Below are 18,392 nucleotides of genomic sequence, written 5' to 3'. Positions count from 1 at the left end.
CGAAATCTACGTGGGAATCCATTCAAGATACGTGCCAAAATTAATGATTTTTTTACAGTGACTTCATTATTTCCATTCTGACGATACCATCCACAGTCAATAATTTTGTTGTTGCCCGATAAAGCGAACATATGCTGCGTGAGCAACATTATTAATCTTATTTCTAACTTACTTTGGAAGTGTTAGTGTATTGCTAGAAGCTTCTTAAGTGGGGACCCAACTGACCACCAGCAGAAGAACAATGAGGTAACAGCAAATCAGATTGCTAGCCAACTTCTAAAGAATGGGAAAACCAAAGGGAAAAGAGAAAGTTATACCGCAAGAACAAAAAGACTACGGACTCCTCAATGCTTCATTCACAGCAACCGAACTGGAAGACGCCATTCAGAGTATGAAACTGAATAAGGTCGCTGGAACTGATGACCTTAGAACGGAGCAGATAAAACAGTTTGGGCCCAAAGCTCGAAACTGGTTTCTACAAATGATGAACACCTGTATTAAAGAGCTGAATATTCCAAAACTATGGCGGCAGGCGAGAGTGGTGGCTTTATTAAAACCTGGCAAGGAGATAAAGGACCCCAAAAGTTACTGACCAGTGTCGCTTCTATGCCATCTCTATAAGATACTGGAGCGGATGATTCTCAGCCGGGTGGCAGAAACTATAGATGGAAAACTCATAAACGAACAAGCCGGTTTCAGACCAGGAAGATCTTGTTGTGGGCAAACACTTAATCTGACGCAACATGTAGAAGATGGGTTTAAAACAAAATTAATAACTGGAGCAGCTTTCATAGATCTTACTGCTGCATACGACACGGTAAACCACAGAAAGCTATTGCGCAAATTATATCACCTCACAGGGGACTGTAGGTTGGCGATGGTTATTGGTAGTCTTCTGCAGAATCGAAGATTTTATGTCTCCCTAAATGGTAAGAACAGTAGATGGCGACTGCAGAAAAATGGCTTACCACAAGCAAGTGTACTTTCTCCCATCCTTTATAATATGTACACTAATGACCAACCTATACCTCAAGATGCAAGACTGTTCGTATATGCTGATGACACAGCTGTGGTGGTCCAGGGGTCCAATTTTGATGCAACATCTGGAAATCTTTCTAGAGCGCTTGCAGAACTGGCTCAATACTACGACGCCAATCACCTCAAGCCAAACCCTGACAAAACCCAAGTATGTGCTTTCCATCTGCGCAATAGAGATGCTGGAGTTGAGCTCGACGTTACATGGCAAAGTAAGAAGCTAAAGCACTGTCCAACACCTAAATACCTTGGGGTTGTACTTGACAGAACGCTTTCCTTCAAGCAGCATTGCCAAAACACCACGGCTAAAGTCTGCTCCAGGAATAACATCATCCGCAGGCTGACAAACTATGAATGGGGAGCTCAACCATCAGTACTGAGAACATCAGCACTTGCTCTGTGTGTTTCTGCAGCAGAGTATGCAGCGCCAGTATGGGAAGCATCTGCACATGCTAAACAGGTTGATGTAAGTGTAAATGAGACAATGCGAATTGTTACAGGCTGTCTCAGACCCACACCAACGGGTAATTTGTACCTACTTGCTGGAATTGCCCCATCCGAGATCAGAAGGCAGGTGGCAGCAGACGCTGAGAGAACAAAGAAAGAAACAGATTCTCGACACCCACTGAATGGGCACGTCACAGGCTCGGAGGCTTAAGTCTAGAAATAGCTTTATTGCAAGAACTAAGATCCTGGACGGTTCACAGGAAGATAATAGAGTCCGTAAATGGGAGAATGAACAAACCGCACTGCAGATAATACCAAAAGAGCAAATGGCACCTGGAAACAAACTTTCTTATACAGTGTGGAGAACACTAAATAGGCTGAGGGCTGGTGTACCCAGATGCAAAACTAATCTGTGCAAGTGGGGACTGCTCACTAATGATGACGACGTTCTTTGCGGATGCGGAGAGTTACAAAATGGTTCAAATGGCTCTGAGCACTATGGGACTCAACTGCTGAGGTCATTAGTCCCCTAGAACTTAGAACTAGTTAATCCTAACTAACCTAAGGACATCACACACATCCATGCCCGAAGCAGGATTCGAACCTGCGACCGTAGCGGTCTCGCGGTTCCAGACTGCAGCGCCAGAACCGCGCGGCCACTTCGGCCGGCGGAGAGTTACAAGACGAGGCACATCTGCTCATGTGCCGACTACTGCCGGAGCCCTGCAGTTTTAGTGACCTGCTACAAGCCAACGACAAAGCCGTAGCGGTGGCTAGCTATTGGAAAAATAAAATTTCATCTGGACACGGAAAAGTAAAGTAAAGTAAAGAAGCTTCTTTTAGCAAGCTTCGATCACCAATGTGTAAAGAAACCATTGTCGATAATCTTACTAGTAATCGAAAAATCATTGATTTTAGAATTTATAAGAAGGCTTAGCGACTGTTGTTACTCCTTCATACCATCCTCAAGAGTAATAGCAAGTGTGAGGGGGGGGGAGTAGTGTGACTGGGTCACTCCAGATACCACCCATCACACCCAGTAAGGTGACTTGCTGTGTATTGCTGTAGGTGTAATGAATACAGATGCCACGTTAAGTGTGATGCTGGTATCTTCTAATTCGGGCTGTTGCATAATTTAAGTTTTGCACCACAGACTCTTTCGGTGATCCCAGAGAACATTATGTTTCAAGACAAGGCAAATACGCGACGTCGGTCGTGCTGACCTGCGGGTGGAAGTTGAGCAGCAGGTCCCTGGCGTCCTGCTTGCGCGCCAGCAGGCTCAGCTTGAGGTTGTCCCTGCACTGCTGCGGCACCCGGGCGGCCCAGTCGGCGAACATCTGCTTCTGCCACGCGTCCATGCGCTCCAGCAGGCTCGCGTGGCGAGACAGGATCGCTTGCGCCTGCGCACTGCTAACGATGCTGAAACGAGTCACGTGGGAAATCAGCAGGGCCGAGTACAACACTTGCGATACGGAGGCAAGTCCACCTACGCAATTTGATAAAATTGAAATTCAACCCACCTCTCCTACTTAAATCAGGAAAATAATAAATTCACTCAAAGGTGAAAGCTCACATGGAATTGATGGCATTTCCAACAGAGTACTAAAAGCTTGTTCCCATCAAATAAGTAGGATTCTCGGCCACATATGTAGTAGCTCACTGAAACAGGGAATTTTTCCATATAGACTGAAATATGCTATTGTTAAATCATTGCATAAAAAAGGGATAAATCTGATGCTAAAGTGCGCGTCATTTATGACGGCGGCCGAGTTTAGGTTCGTTCTGCGCATCTGAACTCACAAAACACAGTCAGCCAATGAACAGAGAACGACGTTGCCAGAGCTCGACTGCAGTGCAGAGCACGGACGAGTGTCTTCAGTTTTAGAAACGTTCAGTCATAAATAAAGTAATTGAACAAAAGCAGTGTCTTGATAGCAGACTTTCTTTTATAGTAAGTTTGGAAAATGCATTCTTTATACCAATTGCTTCATATTCTATTAATTAATTAAACCAAACAAGCAATAAGCCTCCTAATTCTGGCGATAGCAAGGAAAGGTGTTTGTATGTCTCACTAACCGCTTTTTCGCAATAAAGAACAGCTGTAATTGTTTATTTCCTATTGTACTTCGACGAAACGTGAGTAATTCATAGTCATACCAACAGTGTTTGTCGGTATTTTGCGTGATATTTTAAAGTCCTCCAGGAGACGTATTGAATGATAAGCTTCGATAGTGTAATGGTTAACGTGCATGGCTGCTAAGCGAAAGGTTCTGCTTAATCTTTTCTTTATTTAAAAACAATATCGAAGTGTCTTACTTTATGAATTTTATTCGTTTGAATGTAATTTTTTGAAATTTCTAGTGGCAACTATACGCTATGGACTTTTACCTCTGCAAACTCTTCAAAATTTAGTGCAATGGTTTACTACATCTAATGCTGCACAATAACTGCGTTGAACTTCGAAACAAAATTAAGTCATTTATGGGGGGAAGGTATCAGTCAAGAAGATGTGTAAAAATCAAATTTTTGGGCCAAATAGTTTTTGTGAAATCGAATGATAAAGTGTGTCAAAGAAGTCGAAACACCATGTGTCTGCTCAGGCGAGCAGTGCAATGATGACAAAATCGCGCACATCGCGGAATGCAGGGAGCACGTCTCTGTAGCAGCGAAAGGTTTAATGCGGTCGTGGTGGCTTTACTTCATAAACTGCACGCTCCCCCCTAAACGTAAGTTTGCGAACTACACTATGGCGCTGCTTCTCTTGGCGCGTACAACTGGCAACGCAGCAATCTCCCGCGTCTGGGCGGGCATGCGCGAACCGCCAAGATAAAGGAATTGAACTATAGTAACTACCGCCCAATCTCACTTCTGACAGCTTTATCCAAAATTCTTGAAAAAGTAATGTGTTCAAGAGTTGCATCACATATTTGTAAAAATGAAGTACTAACAAAATGTCAATTTGGTTTTCAGAAAGGCTTTTCAACAGAAAATGCTATATATCCTTACACTGATCAAATATTGAATGCAATGAATAACCGAACATCACCCATTGGGATATTTTGTGGTCTCTCAAAGGCTTTTGATTGTGTGAATCATGAAATTCTTCTAGATAAGCTTAATTATTGTGGTATGAATGGGACAGTGCACAAATGGTTTAATTCATTCTTAAGTGGAAGAATGCAGAAAATTGAAATTAACAGTACAGATAGTCTACAAAAACCAGCACAGCCCTCTAATTGGGGAGGTATCAAGAATGGTGTCCCACAGCATTCAGTCTTGGGTACCTTATTGTTCTTAATATATATTAACGACTTCCCACTCTATATTCATGAAGATGCAAAGTTAGTTCTTTTTGTTGATGGTACAAGTATAGTAATCACACCCAAGAAGCAAGAATCAGCTGAGGAAATTGCAAATAATGTCTTTCAGAAAATTATTAAGTGGTTCTGTGGAAATGGACTCTCACTAAATTTTGAGAAAACACAGTTAATAGAATTCTGTACAGTAAATGGCATAGCACCATTGATAAATATAGACTATGAACGGAAGTCTATTGCTAAGGTAGAATACTCAATATTTCTGGGTGTGTACATTGATGAGAAATTGAACTGGAAGAAACACATCGATGATCTACTGAAATGGTTAGGTTCAGCTACTTATGATATTAGAGTTATTGCAAATTTTGATGATAAACATACCAGTAAATTAGCCTAATATGCATATTTTCATTCACTGCTTTCATATGGCATCATATTTTGGGGCAATTCGTCACTAGGAGAGAAAGTATTCATGGCACAAAAGCGTGTAATCAGAATAACAGCTGGAGCCCACCCAAGATCACCTTGCAGACATTTATTTAAGGAACTCAGGATATTCACAGTACCTTAGCAATACATATATTCACTTATGAAATTTGTCATTAGTAACTCATTCCAATTCAAAAATAACAGCGAAGTGCATAGCTACAAAACTAGAAGAAAGGATGATATTCACTATTCTGGACTAAATCTCACTTTGGCACAGAAAGGGGTGAATTATGCTGCCACAAAAATCTTTGGTCATTTGCCAAATAGTATTAAAAGTCTGACAGATAAGCCAACCAACATTTAAAAGCAAATTAAAGAATTTCTGAATGACAACTCCTTCTACTCAATAGATAAATTCTTAGATATGAAGTAGTAACTGTAAAAAAATTAATTAATTAATTATTTTGTTTAAAGAAAACTGATGTTAAAGTGACATGTTCCACATCATTATGAAATGTCGTATTCATGATCTATGGAACAAAGATTAATGCATGCATGTATGTATGTATGTAAGACTTAAAATTTGAAATATAAACTGGAAATATTGGCGTGTTATTCTTTAAGGACTTCTTTTCCTCTTTCCATGTGGCAGTGATCTATAATGCCAGAAAGTAGGCTAAACTTACCTAACTCCGTGACATACTTTATTTCGTGATAGCAGACACATTTTTTTTGTTTTTAAGTAAGTTAGGCCTTGTACACACAGTTCCAACTGTCCCCAACAAATGGCAGGAATGCCTTCCACACGGGAGAGACATTTTGAGCGGGAATGAACGCTGTGTGCGGAATAAGTAGTTTATTGATTTTGTTGTTTGAAGGGTTCTCGGATGTTCAGCCGGACACGATCGTCGAATACCCACGATATTTCTCCGCGTAACCGTTCCGCCGTAATGAGGTGGTGCTGATGATGATTATTCGCCAAAGTATCGTGGACCTTCGACAATCGTATCCAGCTGGACACCCGAGAACTCTTCAAACAGCATATACGCCGGGAAAGTCTCAGATTATATAAGTAATTCACTGTTTGGTGTGTGGAGAGAAATATGTGGTTTGCTGCACTGATCCTGCAATGCACATTCATTAAGGTTCAAGCAATTAGACACTCATATGAATTTGTATCACCAGTGGAACATACTCATAATCTTAGTCACCATAGTTTCGTTTAGAAGCCTTATTACTGAATCATTTGCTTAGGAAAACGACGACTCCTCTTAAGTTTTGTGTCCATTGCAGAAACAATGGCTCCATGTCTAAGCAAATGTGCGTAGAAGGGTTAGTGTAGAGCGGGGCTATTCTGCTCACGGGGCTATTCAGCCTGAAATAAGAGATGTTGCAACAGTGCGATAGTTCCTCACAGAGTCAAGGTCGTTTTGCCAGTATCTCTGTGTGGCCGTGTGTGGTTGTAGTAAGTGTATTTTTGTTACATTGTTGACAGGACAGAAAAACAAGCTCTAGAGGTGAGCGAATTGTGATGGGTTATTGCCATAGTTAAGGAATACAACCTAACAAATTAAGGTGTACAATGCACAATAACGTGCAATTTTAAACTCTTATTGTCACTTGTATTAGAACATATGCAGTGTACGTATCAACCAATGTTGCTGACTTTACTCACAAAGGTCTGATTTGCTGGCTCTTTCTAAATGTCTGCAGATGGGGCTGTTTTCGTCCTGTTCACATGGGGCTATTTCTTCTCAATGAAATTACTAGTTTAATTGAGGTATTATTGGAAAATTCCATCGAACTCGTTTTCTTTGTTTCTTTTTTACAGATGTTTCGTACGTACAAAAGGCAAAAGCCAAGTGCTTCATAGTCTGAAGAAGATATCAAACAAGCACTAACAAGTGTTACAGGCAGCTCCTCTGGATAAAGTGCCAGCAATGTGCAATGTAACTGGGGTGCTATGTGACTGAGAAGTAGCGGTTCCGGTCTCGTAAACTGACATACGGCCAGGAGAGTGGTGTGCTGACTGCATGGCCCTCCATATCCGCATCCATTGATACCTGTGGGCTGAGGAGGACACATCGGCCAGTCGGTACCGTTGGGATCAGGGCCTGTTCGGGCAGAGTTAATTTTTTTTTTTTTTAGTGTGCTACATGGTTTCACGAAGTATGTGTGAGTGCAAAAGTACAAAAAAACGTGGTAAATGCTTACGACTTTGTCACTGAAATACGCTGGGCGGAATAGGCTCTTGACTGGGTGAAATAGCCCCAACATTTTTATATACTGTGATTTATTCCTTCTTCAGATGTTTGTTTCATACTTTGCTTGTGTAAAGCAATTCGACTTTTTATATACTGGAATATATTCACAATCACATATACAATTTTTTAAGAAATTTCATGTCACAATATATAGGGATTACAGTTGAAATGAGAGCTATGTGAGCAAGAGAAGACAGTCTTATTCACCTGATGAATTTCGTGGAGCATTTCATTAGTTTTTGAAAGAAATGTGATCGATATGCAAAGATGCTAAACATTTCTCCATTCTGTGGAGTACTTTAAAAACTATGGACCACAGTGATGGCAACATAGACAATGTGACATTTGGGAAAATGGGGAGATCGTTTGCTCTTAAAAGTGAACTAGAATTTAATTTCATAATACAGATGCAGGAAATAGGGTTCGGCCTGAACGTTAACCAAATAAACTACTAAACATTGTTGCACAGTCAATTCAGTGTTCAAGGGAAGGAAGACAAGAAATGAGGGCGTCTGCGCAGCTTGTAAAGAGAGCTACAACTGTGGAAAGAATAAAAGTGCTTGGATTCAGTGATGTTTTTATCTGTGATGGTTCGATGAAAGTTGCCGGTCCATTGATTCACCTGATGCTACGATATTTATGTTTAATATTTGTGTAAATGTCAGTGACAGTGGCACCGATGCTGAAATGAATGAAAAGTGCGTTGAGCGAATTTTTACAATACGAAACAAAATTATCTCGGAATTCAGCACATTTTCACGAAGTTAAAGCATGTAGCGCCACAGAATTAGTTATGCTATGGTAAAATTAGGTAGCAAGCCCACTTTGTTTACTATATTTTATAATTTCAAAAAATTTCATTGCCTAATTGTCTCTTACATGTAAAATATGCAATTTCTATATTGAATATTTCTTTCGGTTTTTCATTTACAATCCTTAATATTGCGAAGTTAGATAGGTTTACCTTTATTGTACAATATTTTCATCTCTATAGATTGGATTAACCAATTGGAGGAACACTTCGAAGATGCCACAGGTCTATTAAAGAGACTGCCTGCAATACGCTTGTCGTCTTCTTCTGGAGTATTGCTGTGCGGTCTGGGATTCGGATTAGGCAGGAGTGTCGGAGGACATTGAGAAAGATCAAAGAAAGGAAGCTCGTTTTATATTATCGCGAAATAGGGGCAGAGTGCCACGGATATGATACAGGGACTGGGGTGGCAATCGTCTCGTAGTGGCGGGTTATTCTCATGAAATTTCAGTCACCAAGTTTCTCCTCCAAGTGAGAAAATATCTTATTGGACCCCAACTACATTGTAAGAAATAATCATTCTATTAAAATAACAGAAATTAGAGCTCGCACAGAAAGATTTAAGTGTTCGTTTTGTCTGCGCACTGTTCAAGAGTGGAATGGTACAGAAATAGCTTGAGGGTGGTTCGATAAACCGTCTGCCAGGTACTTAATTGTGAAATGCAGAGTGCTCGCGTAGGTCTAGACATGTAGATGAATTAAGCACACTGGACAAAAAACTCGTCATCCTCAAGAGACATTTCACTTCTTCCAGAATTCACAATGACCTCATTTCGATGGGAAAGAGAGTCCACAAGCAACTTCAGGTACGCCATATTCGTAAGGATACACTCATTAGTGATTGGAGCCAGCTGAGTTACAAAATTGGAGGGTATAATAAATGCTACATTTCACCAGCTGTCCTAATAACTTCAATTTCTGTGAGAGTGAGATTGGGTGTTAAGTGGGCCAGTCGAGATGCGCTGGGGTGTGGCAATCAATGAATTTAGTCAAGGTGCTTGCTGGCCGACCACAAGCTAGAAACACCGTACTGTGCTCCAAGCACACCGTAGCCTCTTCACGTGTGGGCCAGCCGTCCAACAAGTAATGGACTCTACAACATACTGTGTCTATTTTTGCGACAGTCTCACTATCTCGATAGGCCAAAAGTTTCACACTCCTTATGATATCCGCAAATGTTTACTTGTTTTGTAAACACTCCGTCCTTATCCCTTCATCAACCGTAATGCTTGGTTAAGAGTTTCAAATCAATAGGAGCGTAAATCTTTTCCCCACTTGGGCGCCATCACTGCTCGCAAAACCCAGGAAAAACGGATGCAACAATAAGCTTCCACACTGTAAAACTTTAATATTATATGCATGCAATTTTTACGTGTGATTCACTAGTATCTTACCGTCAGTCTATGTCAATACGAAATTTTCGAACCGAAAATACTGTTCACATGAAAATAATACGAGGGTAATCCCAAAAGTAAGGTCTCCTGTTTTTTTTTTATAAGTACATAGACCTGTTTATTTCTACAAGGTTTACATCAGTTTACAGCTTGAACACTTAGCTATTTTTCGACGTAATCACAATTTCTGTCGATCCATTTTTGTAGACGCTGTGGCATTTTTTGTATGCCCATGTCATACCAGCTCGCCGCCATGCTGTTCAGAAAGTTATGAACTGGCGTGATTGTTGCTTGGTCTCAGGTCTAAAGTGGTATGCCCAGGTTTCGTCACCCGTGACAATTGAGTCCAGAAAGTTGTCCTGTTTGGCTGCAAGGCGGTGAAGAAATGCGCGCGAAGCATCAACTCGTTGCCGCATGTGGTCCTCAGTCAGCATGCGTGGCACCCATCTTGCGCACACCTTCGGGTAGTTCAATGTTTCCGTTAAAATTCCGGGAGCGGTGCTTCGGGAAACCTCAGGAACCAACTTGCAGAGATAATCCAGGGTGCTCGCCGATCTTCAAGCATGCTTTGCTCAACCTTCAACACTGTCTGCTCAGAAATTGACGGTCTCCCGCTGCTTTGTTCGTTGTGAATTTCGGTCCGACCAGTTGCAAACTCTCTACACCACTTACGAACATTTTTGACATCCTTGCCCGACTAACCATACACTTCCGTCAATTGGCGACGGATTTCAATCGGCGCAGTACCCTTTGCGTTCAAAAGCCGAATAGCTACGTGCAATTCGCACTTGGCGGTAACATCCAACGGGAGCTCCATTCTCGACGGTTGCCAAACCAAGACTGAGCGCCTCAGCGCGGCATGCGCACGTTTACACACAGCGCGTGAAGCACTCTTCATAACAGTGTGACCAACTGCCACACAAACAGAATACTGTACTTATAAAAAAATAGGAGACCTTATTTTTGGGATTACCCTCGTATGTCCACTACTGGTGTCATTGAAAGAAAATGACCTCTCCTCCACCTAAGTATTCAAGAAATAATGTCCAAAATCTTGTATAAGTGATAAAAGATGGCATGTTAGAGCTTGTTGGAATCCTATATTCTTCTGCCACCTGTTGGCGAAATCTTGAAACTTTTCGGAGTTCAGGGAACTCTGTGAATGGGAAAATACGAACTACTACGGAGTAACTACATATCATGATGTAACGTGGATTTACCCTTCTACTGAAACTACCCAACGCTGAGAATACATGTCTTGTTAGTCGTTCGATACGAGCAAGTTCTAATGTCGTGTGCAGTGGGGTGAGGTGGTCGTGTACTCACGGGTGCTGCAAGGCGACGAAGGAGTTGACGGGCGCCGAGATGCGCTTGCGTAGCATATCGGACCAGCGCAGCGCGCCCGCCACGGGCGACATGCACTTGTCCACCTGCATGAAGCCCCACCGCTGCAGCTGACCCATCTGCTCCTCGTACAGCTCCTGCAACACCCGGCGGAACCGTGGGCATCCGTAAAAGTTTATCAAGGCAGAGCCAAGACTCTAAAATGGCCACTTTTATGTAAATGAGTTGGTTGATGACACCTCTTGTCATGCCACATCTAAATTTGGTAGGTGATACAAAGAATTTACTATATTCCAGAGAATTGCTAGTTGTCCAGTTGCTTTTAGAAGTACGTGAAATTTCTAGAATGAACAAAAACTTCGTACTCCAGATTCCTGGGTGGGGGGCTGAACATCGTCGCATGTTGAGTGATTACTGGGAAAGACATGGAGATGTCGAGTACTGATGAGAGACACTGTTATCAGCACCTGACAGAAGCCTCATATTTCCAGCTGCTCGAAACGTGCAGCATACAGACTTGTGGAGCGTTTGTTCTGACTGTGGCCTGATGCTGGATTGTATGGGAACGTGAGAGCAATCATACTCGTAGACTAGAACCGCTCGGCCACTCCGGCCGGCGTTGCGTTGAAAGGAAATTATGTTCAAAAACGGGGTTCTGTAACCAAAAGAGTGGGGGGTAATATGTTGCATTTGTATTCTCAATATAACCAACATGCTTTCACAAAAAAACTGTGTTGCATTCGTTATTGAACACCCCTCGTATAATGTTAATAATAATAATTCTTTTATTTGTTATCACAGCGACATGAGGTAATACAAACGAAATACACTCCTGGAAATGGAAAAAAGAACACATTGACACCGGTGTGTCAGACCCACCATACTTGCTCCGGACACTGCGAGAGGGCTGTACAAGCAATGATCACACGCACGGCACAGCGGACACACCAGGAACCGCGGTGTTGGCCGTCGAATGGCGCTAGCTGCGCAGCATTTGTGCACCGCCGCCGTCAGTGTCAGCCAGTTTGCCGTGGCATAAGGAGCTCCATCGCAGTCTTTAACACTGGTAGCATGCCGCGACAGCGTGGACGTGAACCGTATGTGCAGTTGACGGACTTTGAGCGAGGGCGTATAGTGGGCATGCGGGAGGCCGGGTGGACGTACCGCCGAATTGCTCAACACGTGGGGCGTGAGGTCTCCACAGTACATCGATGTTGTCGCCAGTGGTCGGCGGAAGGTGCACGTGCCCGTCGACCTGGGACCGGACCGCAGCGACGCACGGATGCACGCCAAGACCGTAGAATCCTACGCAGTGCCGTAGGGGACCGCACCGCCACTTCCCAGCATATTAGGGACACTGTTGCTCCTGGGGTCGTCGAGGGGACACTGAATAGTGCACGGTACATCCAAACCGTCATCGAACCCATCGTTCTACCATTCCTAGACCGGCAAGGGACCTTGCTGTTCCAACAGGACAATGCACGTCCGCATGTATCCCGTGCCACCCAACGTGCTCTAGAAGGTGTAAGTCAACTACCCTGGCCAGCAAGATCTCCGGATCTGTCCCCCATTGAGCGTGTTTGGGACAGGATGAAGCGTCGTCTCACGCGGTCTGCACGTCCAGCACGAACGCTGGTCCAACTGAGGCGCCAGGTGGAAATGGCATGGCAAGCCGTTCCACAGGACTACATCCAGCATCTCTACGATCGTCTCCATGGGAGAATAGCAGCCTGCATTGCTGCGAAAGGTGGATATACACTGTACTAGTGCCGACATTGTGCATGCTCTGTTGCCTGTGTCTATGTGCCAGTGGTTCTGTCAGTGTGATCATGTGACGTATCTGACCCCAGGAATGTGTCAATAAAGTTTCCCCTTCCTGGGACAATGAATTCACGGTGTTCTTATTTCAATTTCCAGGAGTGTAGTTGTGTGGAAATATGCCCTGTTTAAAATATGACACTAGTCGCGCCGTTAAACAAGCACACTGGTAGCTGTAGATGGTACTGAATTGGTACCAGACACTCACGTGATCCTTCACTGTTGGCATAAGCCATGAGAGTGAATTGGTGCTTCTGTGACTGTCACGCAGTGTCAGTCAGAATGCTTTCACCATGACAGAAATTGCTGCTCTCAGTGAATGCAGATGCCTTTCAACGACTTTCCGAGGGAACATTGCAAAAGGAATGGCACAATGGGCATTTTGGGATTCTCATCAAAGGCCATAGCTCACAGTGGCAAAAAAAAGCTTCACCCTCTTCACTGGGCCAAACTTCATAGAAACTTGAGAGTAGCTGGACGGCGGCGGGTAATGTGGCCCGACCAGTCCCGATTTTGCCTTTTGAAATTACGAAAGGCGTCGAGTGCACTTGCGGCGCAATGTGTTTAACCTGTGATGCGTGGAAGGTGTAGTTGAGACCAGGGGTGATTCTGCGATGTTTTGTGGTGGCTTTTCATAACACGACTTGGACCCACTCATGCGGATTACCATGGACATGAACGAAAGAATGTTTTCGTAACATTCTCGGTGACGAAGTGCTGCCCTGTCCTATCCATAGTAGCAGATAAGTATGCTGTGGACTCTCCTGCCTTCTAACAAGGCAACAGCCGCGTTCGCAGGGCCACACGCATACGTTTCTGGTTTCACGAACAACCAGGCACCCTATCACGGTAAATCATCCAGTCTTAACGTCCAGTCATCTCAAAGCGGGACAGCAGGAGCAAGAATCCCACTTCATGTGCGCGACAGTGTCACCTCAGTGGGAACGGCAATGTCATTTTCTAGGCTTCTTCCTGCGTAATTGTTGAGAAACTTTTGCTACACGGGAGTTTCACTCAAAATAATAAACTTTTTAAAATTGGAGCTAAGATTGTGTTTTATTTAATGTCTTCAGATGAAGAAGAAGCTCTCGTTACTAGCTCTAGCTGAAGAGGATCATTTTGCTGAGTAAGTTATTAGAATAATAAGCAATGAGACAATAAATTACCAGACTATACCTTGTTTGTTATACACTCCTGGAAATGGAAAAAAGAACACATTGACACCGGTGTGTCAGACCCACCATACTTGCTCCGGACACTGCGAGAGGGCTGTACAAGCAATGATCACACGCACGGCACAGCGGACACACCAGGAACCGCGGTGTTGGCCGTCGAATGGCGCTAGCTGCGCAGCATTTGTGCACCGCCGCCGTCAGTGTCAGCCAGTTTGCCGTGGCATACGGAGCTCCATCGCAGTCTTTAACACTGGTAGCATGCCGCGACAGCGTGGACGTGAACCGTATGTGCAGTTGACGGACTTTGAGCGAGGGCGTATAGTGGGCATGCGGGAGGCCGGGTGGACGTACCGCCGAATTGCTCAACACGTGGGGCGTGAGGTCTCCACAGTACATCGATGTTGTCGCCAGTGGTCGGAGGAAGGTGCACGTGCCCGTCGACCTGGGACCGGACCGCAGCGACGCACGGATGCACGCCAAGACCGTAGGATCCTACGCAGTGCCGTAGGGGACCGCACCGCCACTTCCCAGCAAATTAGGGACACTGTTGCTCCTGGGGTATCGGCGAGGACCATTCGCAACCGTCTCCATGAAGCTGGGCTACGGTCCCGCACACCGTTAGGCCGTCTTCGGCTCACGCCCCAACATCGTGCAGCCCGCCTCCAGTGGTGTCGCGACAGGCGTGAATGGAGGGACGAATGGAGACGTGTCGTCTTCAGCGATGAGAGTCGCTTCTGCCTTGGTGCCAATGATGGTCGTATGCGTGTTTGGCGCCGTGCAGGTGAGCGCCACAATCAGGACTGCATACGACCGAGGCACACAGGGCCAACACCCGGCATCATGGTGTGGGGAGCGATCTCCTACACTGGCCGTACACCACTGGTGATCGTCGAGGGGACACTGAATAGTGCACGGTACATCCAAACCGTCATCGAACCCATCGTTCTACCATTCCTAGACCGGCAAGGGAACTTGCTGTTCCAACAGGACAATGCACGTCCGCATGTATCCCGTGCCACCCAACGTGCTCTAGAAGGTACAAGTCAACTACCCTGGCCAGCAAGATCTCCGGATCTGTCCCCCATTGAGCATGATTGGGACTGGATGAAGCGTCGTCTCACGCGGTCTGCACGTCCAGCACGAACGCTGGTCCAACTGAGGCGCCAGGTGGAAATGGCATGGCAAGCCGTTCCACAGGACTACATCCAGCATCTCTACGATCGTCTCCATGGGAGAATAGCAGCCTGCATTGCTGCGAAAGGTGGATATACACTGTACTAGTGCCGACATTGTGCATGCTCTGTTGCCTGTGCCTATGTGCCTGTGGTTCTGTCAGTGTGATCATGTGATGTATCTGACCCCAGGAATGTGTCAATAAAGTTTCCCCTTCCTAGGACAATGAATTCACGGTGTTCTTATTTCAATTTCCAGGAGTGTAAATTTTATTTTTTCACGAAACTAAGAATAAAAATAGGCCTACATGAAATTAATACAAAATGTACAACTTCGAGGAATATCACACGCCGATGTCTGCGCTCCGTAGAGATATTAAAAAATTTTACATTTACTTCAGAATGACACCTGACTGTTTTGATGGAATTTGTAATTTAATTAAGAATGACATTAAAAAGCAATACATCAACTACGTATATGTGGTGTCTGTTCTTATGGACATGTCCAAAAGTACAGAGACGATGCTGATCCAGCAGCCATTATGAATGAAGACACAAAGGTATTAAAGACATTAGCTGCCGGTAGGCACTGATTATATCAACGGGGAAAGTTGAAAATTTGTGCCGGTCTGGGATCTGAACCCAGGTCTCCTGATTACTAGGTAGATGTGCTGAGCACTCTCAAAAATGGTTCAAATGGCTCTGAGCACTATGGGACTTAACATCTATGGTCATCAGGCCACTAGGACTTAGAAATACTTAAACCTAACTAACCTAAGGACATCACACAACACCCAGTGACCACTCTCCCGTCCGGACACAGTGGTCAACACACCTAGCTGCATGGACTGCACTAGAACACGCCTCCTATCACACCCAAATTGTGAACTTATCCACCCACTGAAAGGTGTGCTAGGATAGTCCGTGAAGTTGTGTTGACCACTGCGCCCATATGGCATAGTGGTCAACGCTCTGCCTAGTAAGCAGGATATCAGGGTTCAAATCGTAGTCCGGCACAAATTTTTGACTTTTCTCATTGATATAAATAGTGCCCAATGGTAGCTGATGTCACTAATTCCTATGTGTCTTGAATATACTAGTTGTGAACCAACATGGCCTGAAGAACGACTTGCAATGACATGTAACTATGAAATCATTTGATAATTACATGTTTTCCATCAATACTTCCTCTGAAATTTGGAAACCCTCACAGTTTCATACTATGCCGCAGAGATCTTCCACATTCCCTCTGTTGGATCATGCACCTATATTTCCTGTATTTGCTTACACATTGCTTTACAACGTGTCCAGCTATTGAAAACTTGATGCTAAAACTGTATCCAGTTGTACTATAGGAATCCCCAGTTACCAAATACCTAAAACCTCCTTTTAGGTGAACACCTTAAGAAAAAATGGAGGAATATAAAGGACACATATGGCAAGTGTTTGATAACCAAGAAGACCAAAACAGGTCAAAGTGGCAAAAAAAAATAGAAAATGACAGTGGGTCCCACGTATGGAAAAATTTTGGCCGTTTTTTGATTATGCTATATTTACTTAATTAAGTAAAATTTATTGATATGGTAACGTACAAACTTACATGAAACACGAGTTGTAATTATTTTATAAATGGTCTCACTTCTGATGACTGATTATAATGTGTTGTTAGTTCAGGAAATGGTAGAGATTGAGCGGCATGCGAGTAACACGAGGAACGTCGAAGATATGAGTGCGAACATTTGGAAGGGAATATTTGTTCCTGCTAATGCAGCATTTCTTCTTCAGCCATGTTTGTGGCAATTTTAATGTTCGCCTGGCTGTTTGGTGAAAATTGCTTCAGAGTTTGGGTGTAGCCTTGAAAAATAATGTCAATGTCATCCCCATTTGGATCAGTTCTTTTACGTTTTAGGTACTCTAGAACAGCGTTACTCGAACACTTTTCTTTTGGTACGAGCTGTTTTGCTGTTAGCTTTTGCTTCGTAGAACTGTTTTTTGGTAATATGTCCACAGGATCAACATTTCCACCTTGAGGTTGCGAAGCTACATCTTCAGGCGGTTGTTCTTCATATTGTTCCTCTTCATTAACATGTGTCTTGTGAATTTCATGCCGATTTTGGTTACTGACTATATCCTCAATATTCGATACGGTATCGACAAAAACAAAAAACTCCATATGCGGGGCCAACTGCCAATTTGCATAGATTTTTGGGCACCTGCACCTGGTTTGTTCTTTTTACTCCTCAGATACTTGCCATAAGCGTCTCTTATATTCCTCCACTTCTGTTTAAGCTGTTCACCTAAAAAAAATGTTCCAGGTATTTGGCCGCTGGTGATTCCTATAGCACAATCGGACACAATTTTCGCGTCGAGTTTTCAACAGCTGGACAAGTTGTTATAGAACTTTGTAAAGGAATGTGTGAGCGAATGCAGGAAATACAAGTGCATTCACCAACAGAGGGAACCTGGAAGACGTCTACTGAAAAATTTGAAACAATGTGAGGATTTCCAATTTGCAAAGCCAGTATTGACGGAAAACATGTAAGTGTGAAATGTCCAAATAACAGTGACTCTAAATACCACCGCTACTTTAAAAAGTATTCTCTAGTTCTTTTGGAAATCATTGGAGCATATTGCAATTTTTTATGTATTGATATTGGACGTTACGGGAAAAACAGTGACAGAGGTATTTTTAGACCTTCAAATCGCCGGCCGCGGTGGCCGTGCTGTTCTAGGCACTTCTGTCCGGAACCGCGTGACTGCTACGGTCGCAGGTTCGAATCCTGCCTCGGGCATGGATGTGTGTGATGTCCTTAGGTTAGTTAGGTTCAAGTAGTCATAAGTTCTAGGGGACTGATGACCTCAGATGTTGAGTCCCATAGTGCTCAGAGCCATCTGAACCAATAATTCCAATCCCAAAGAAAGCAGCTGCTGTCAGATGTGAAAATTACCGAACTATCAGTTTAATAAGTCACAGCTGCAAAGTACTAACGCGAATTCTTTACAGACGAATGGAAAACTGATAGAAGCCGACCTCGGGGAAGATCAGTTTGGATTCCGTAGAAATGTTGGAACACTTGATGCAATACTGATCCTACGACTTATCTTAGAAGAAATATTAAGGCAAACCTACGTTACTAGCATTTGTAGACTTAGAGAAAGCTTTTGACAATGTTGATTGGAATACTC

The 18,392-nt window shown here is 43.7% G+C and overlaps 1 protein-coding gene across 1 annotated transcript in view; it reads right to left on the bottom strand.

Annotated features, from left to right (window-relative positions):
* Positions 1–18,392, bottom strand: part of LOC126252221 (dynein beta chain, ciliary) — a 769,797-nt gene that overhangs the window by 636,552 nt on the left and 114,853 nt on the right. Inside the window, exons 11-12 of the mRNA XM_049953092.1 lie at positions 11,024–11,178; positions 2,706–2,901 (exon numbers count right to left, since the gene is read on the bottom strand). Coding sequence (XP_049809049.1) covers positions 2,706–2,901; positions 11,024–11,178 — 351 coding nt within the window. The remainder of the gene's footprint in view (positions 1–2,705; positions 2,902–11,023; positions 11,179–18,392) is intronic.

This window comes from Schistocerca nitens, chromosome 4, assembly GCF_023898315.1.
Source record: "Schistocerca nitens isolate TAMUIC-IGC-003100 chromosome 4, iqSchNite1.1, whole genome shotgun sequence".
Classification (NCBI taxonomy): Eukaryota; Metazoa; Arthropoda; class Insecta; order Orthoptera; family Acrididae; genus Schistocerca; species Schistocerca nitens.
Note: the sequence above shows the minus strand (reverse complement) of the source record. Positions and strands in the feature narration are given on the sequence as shown.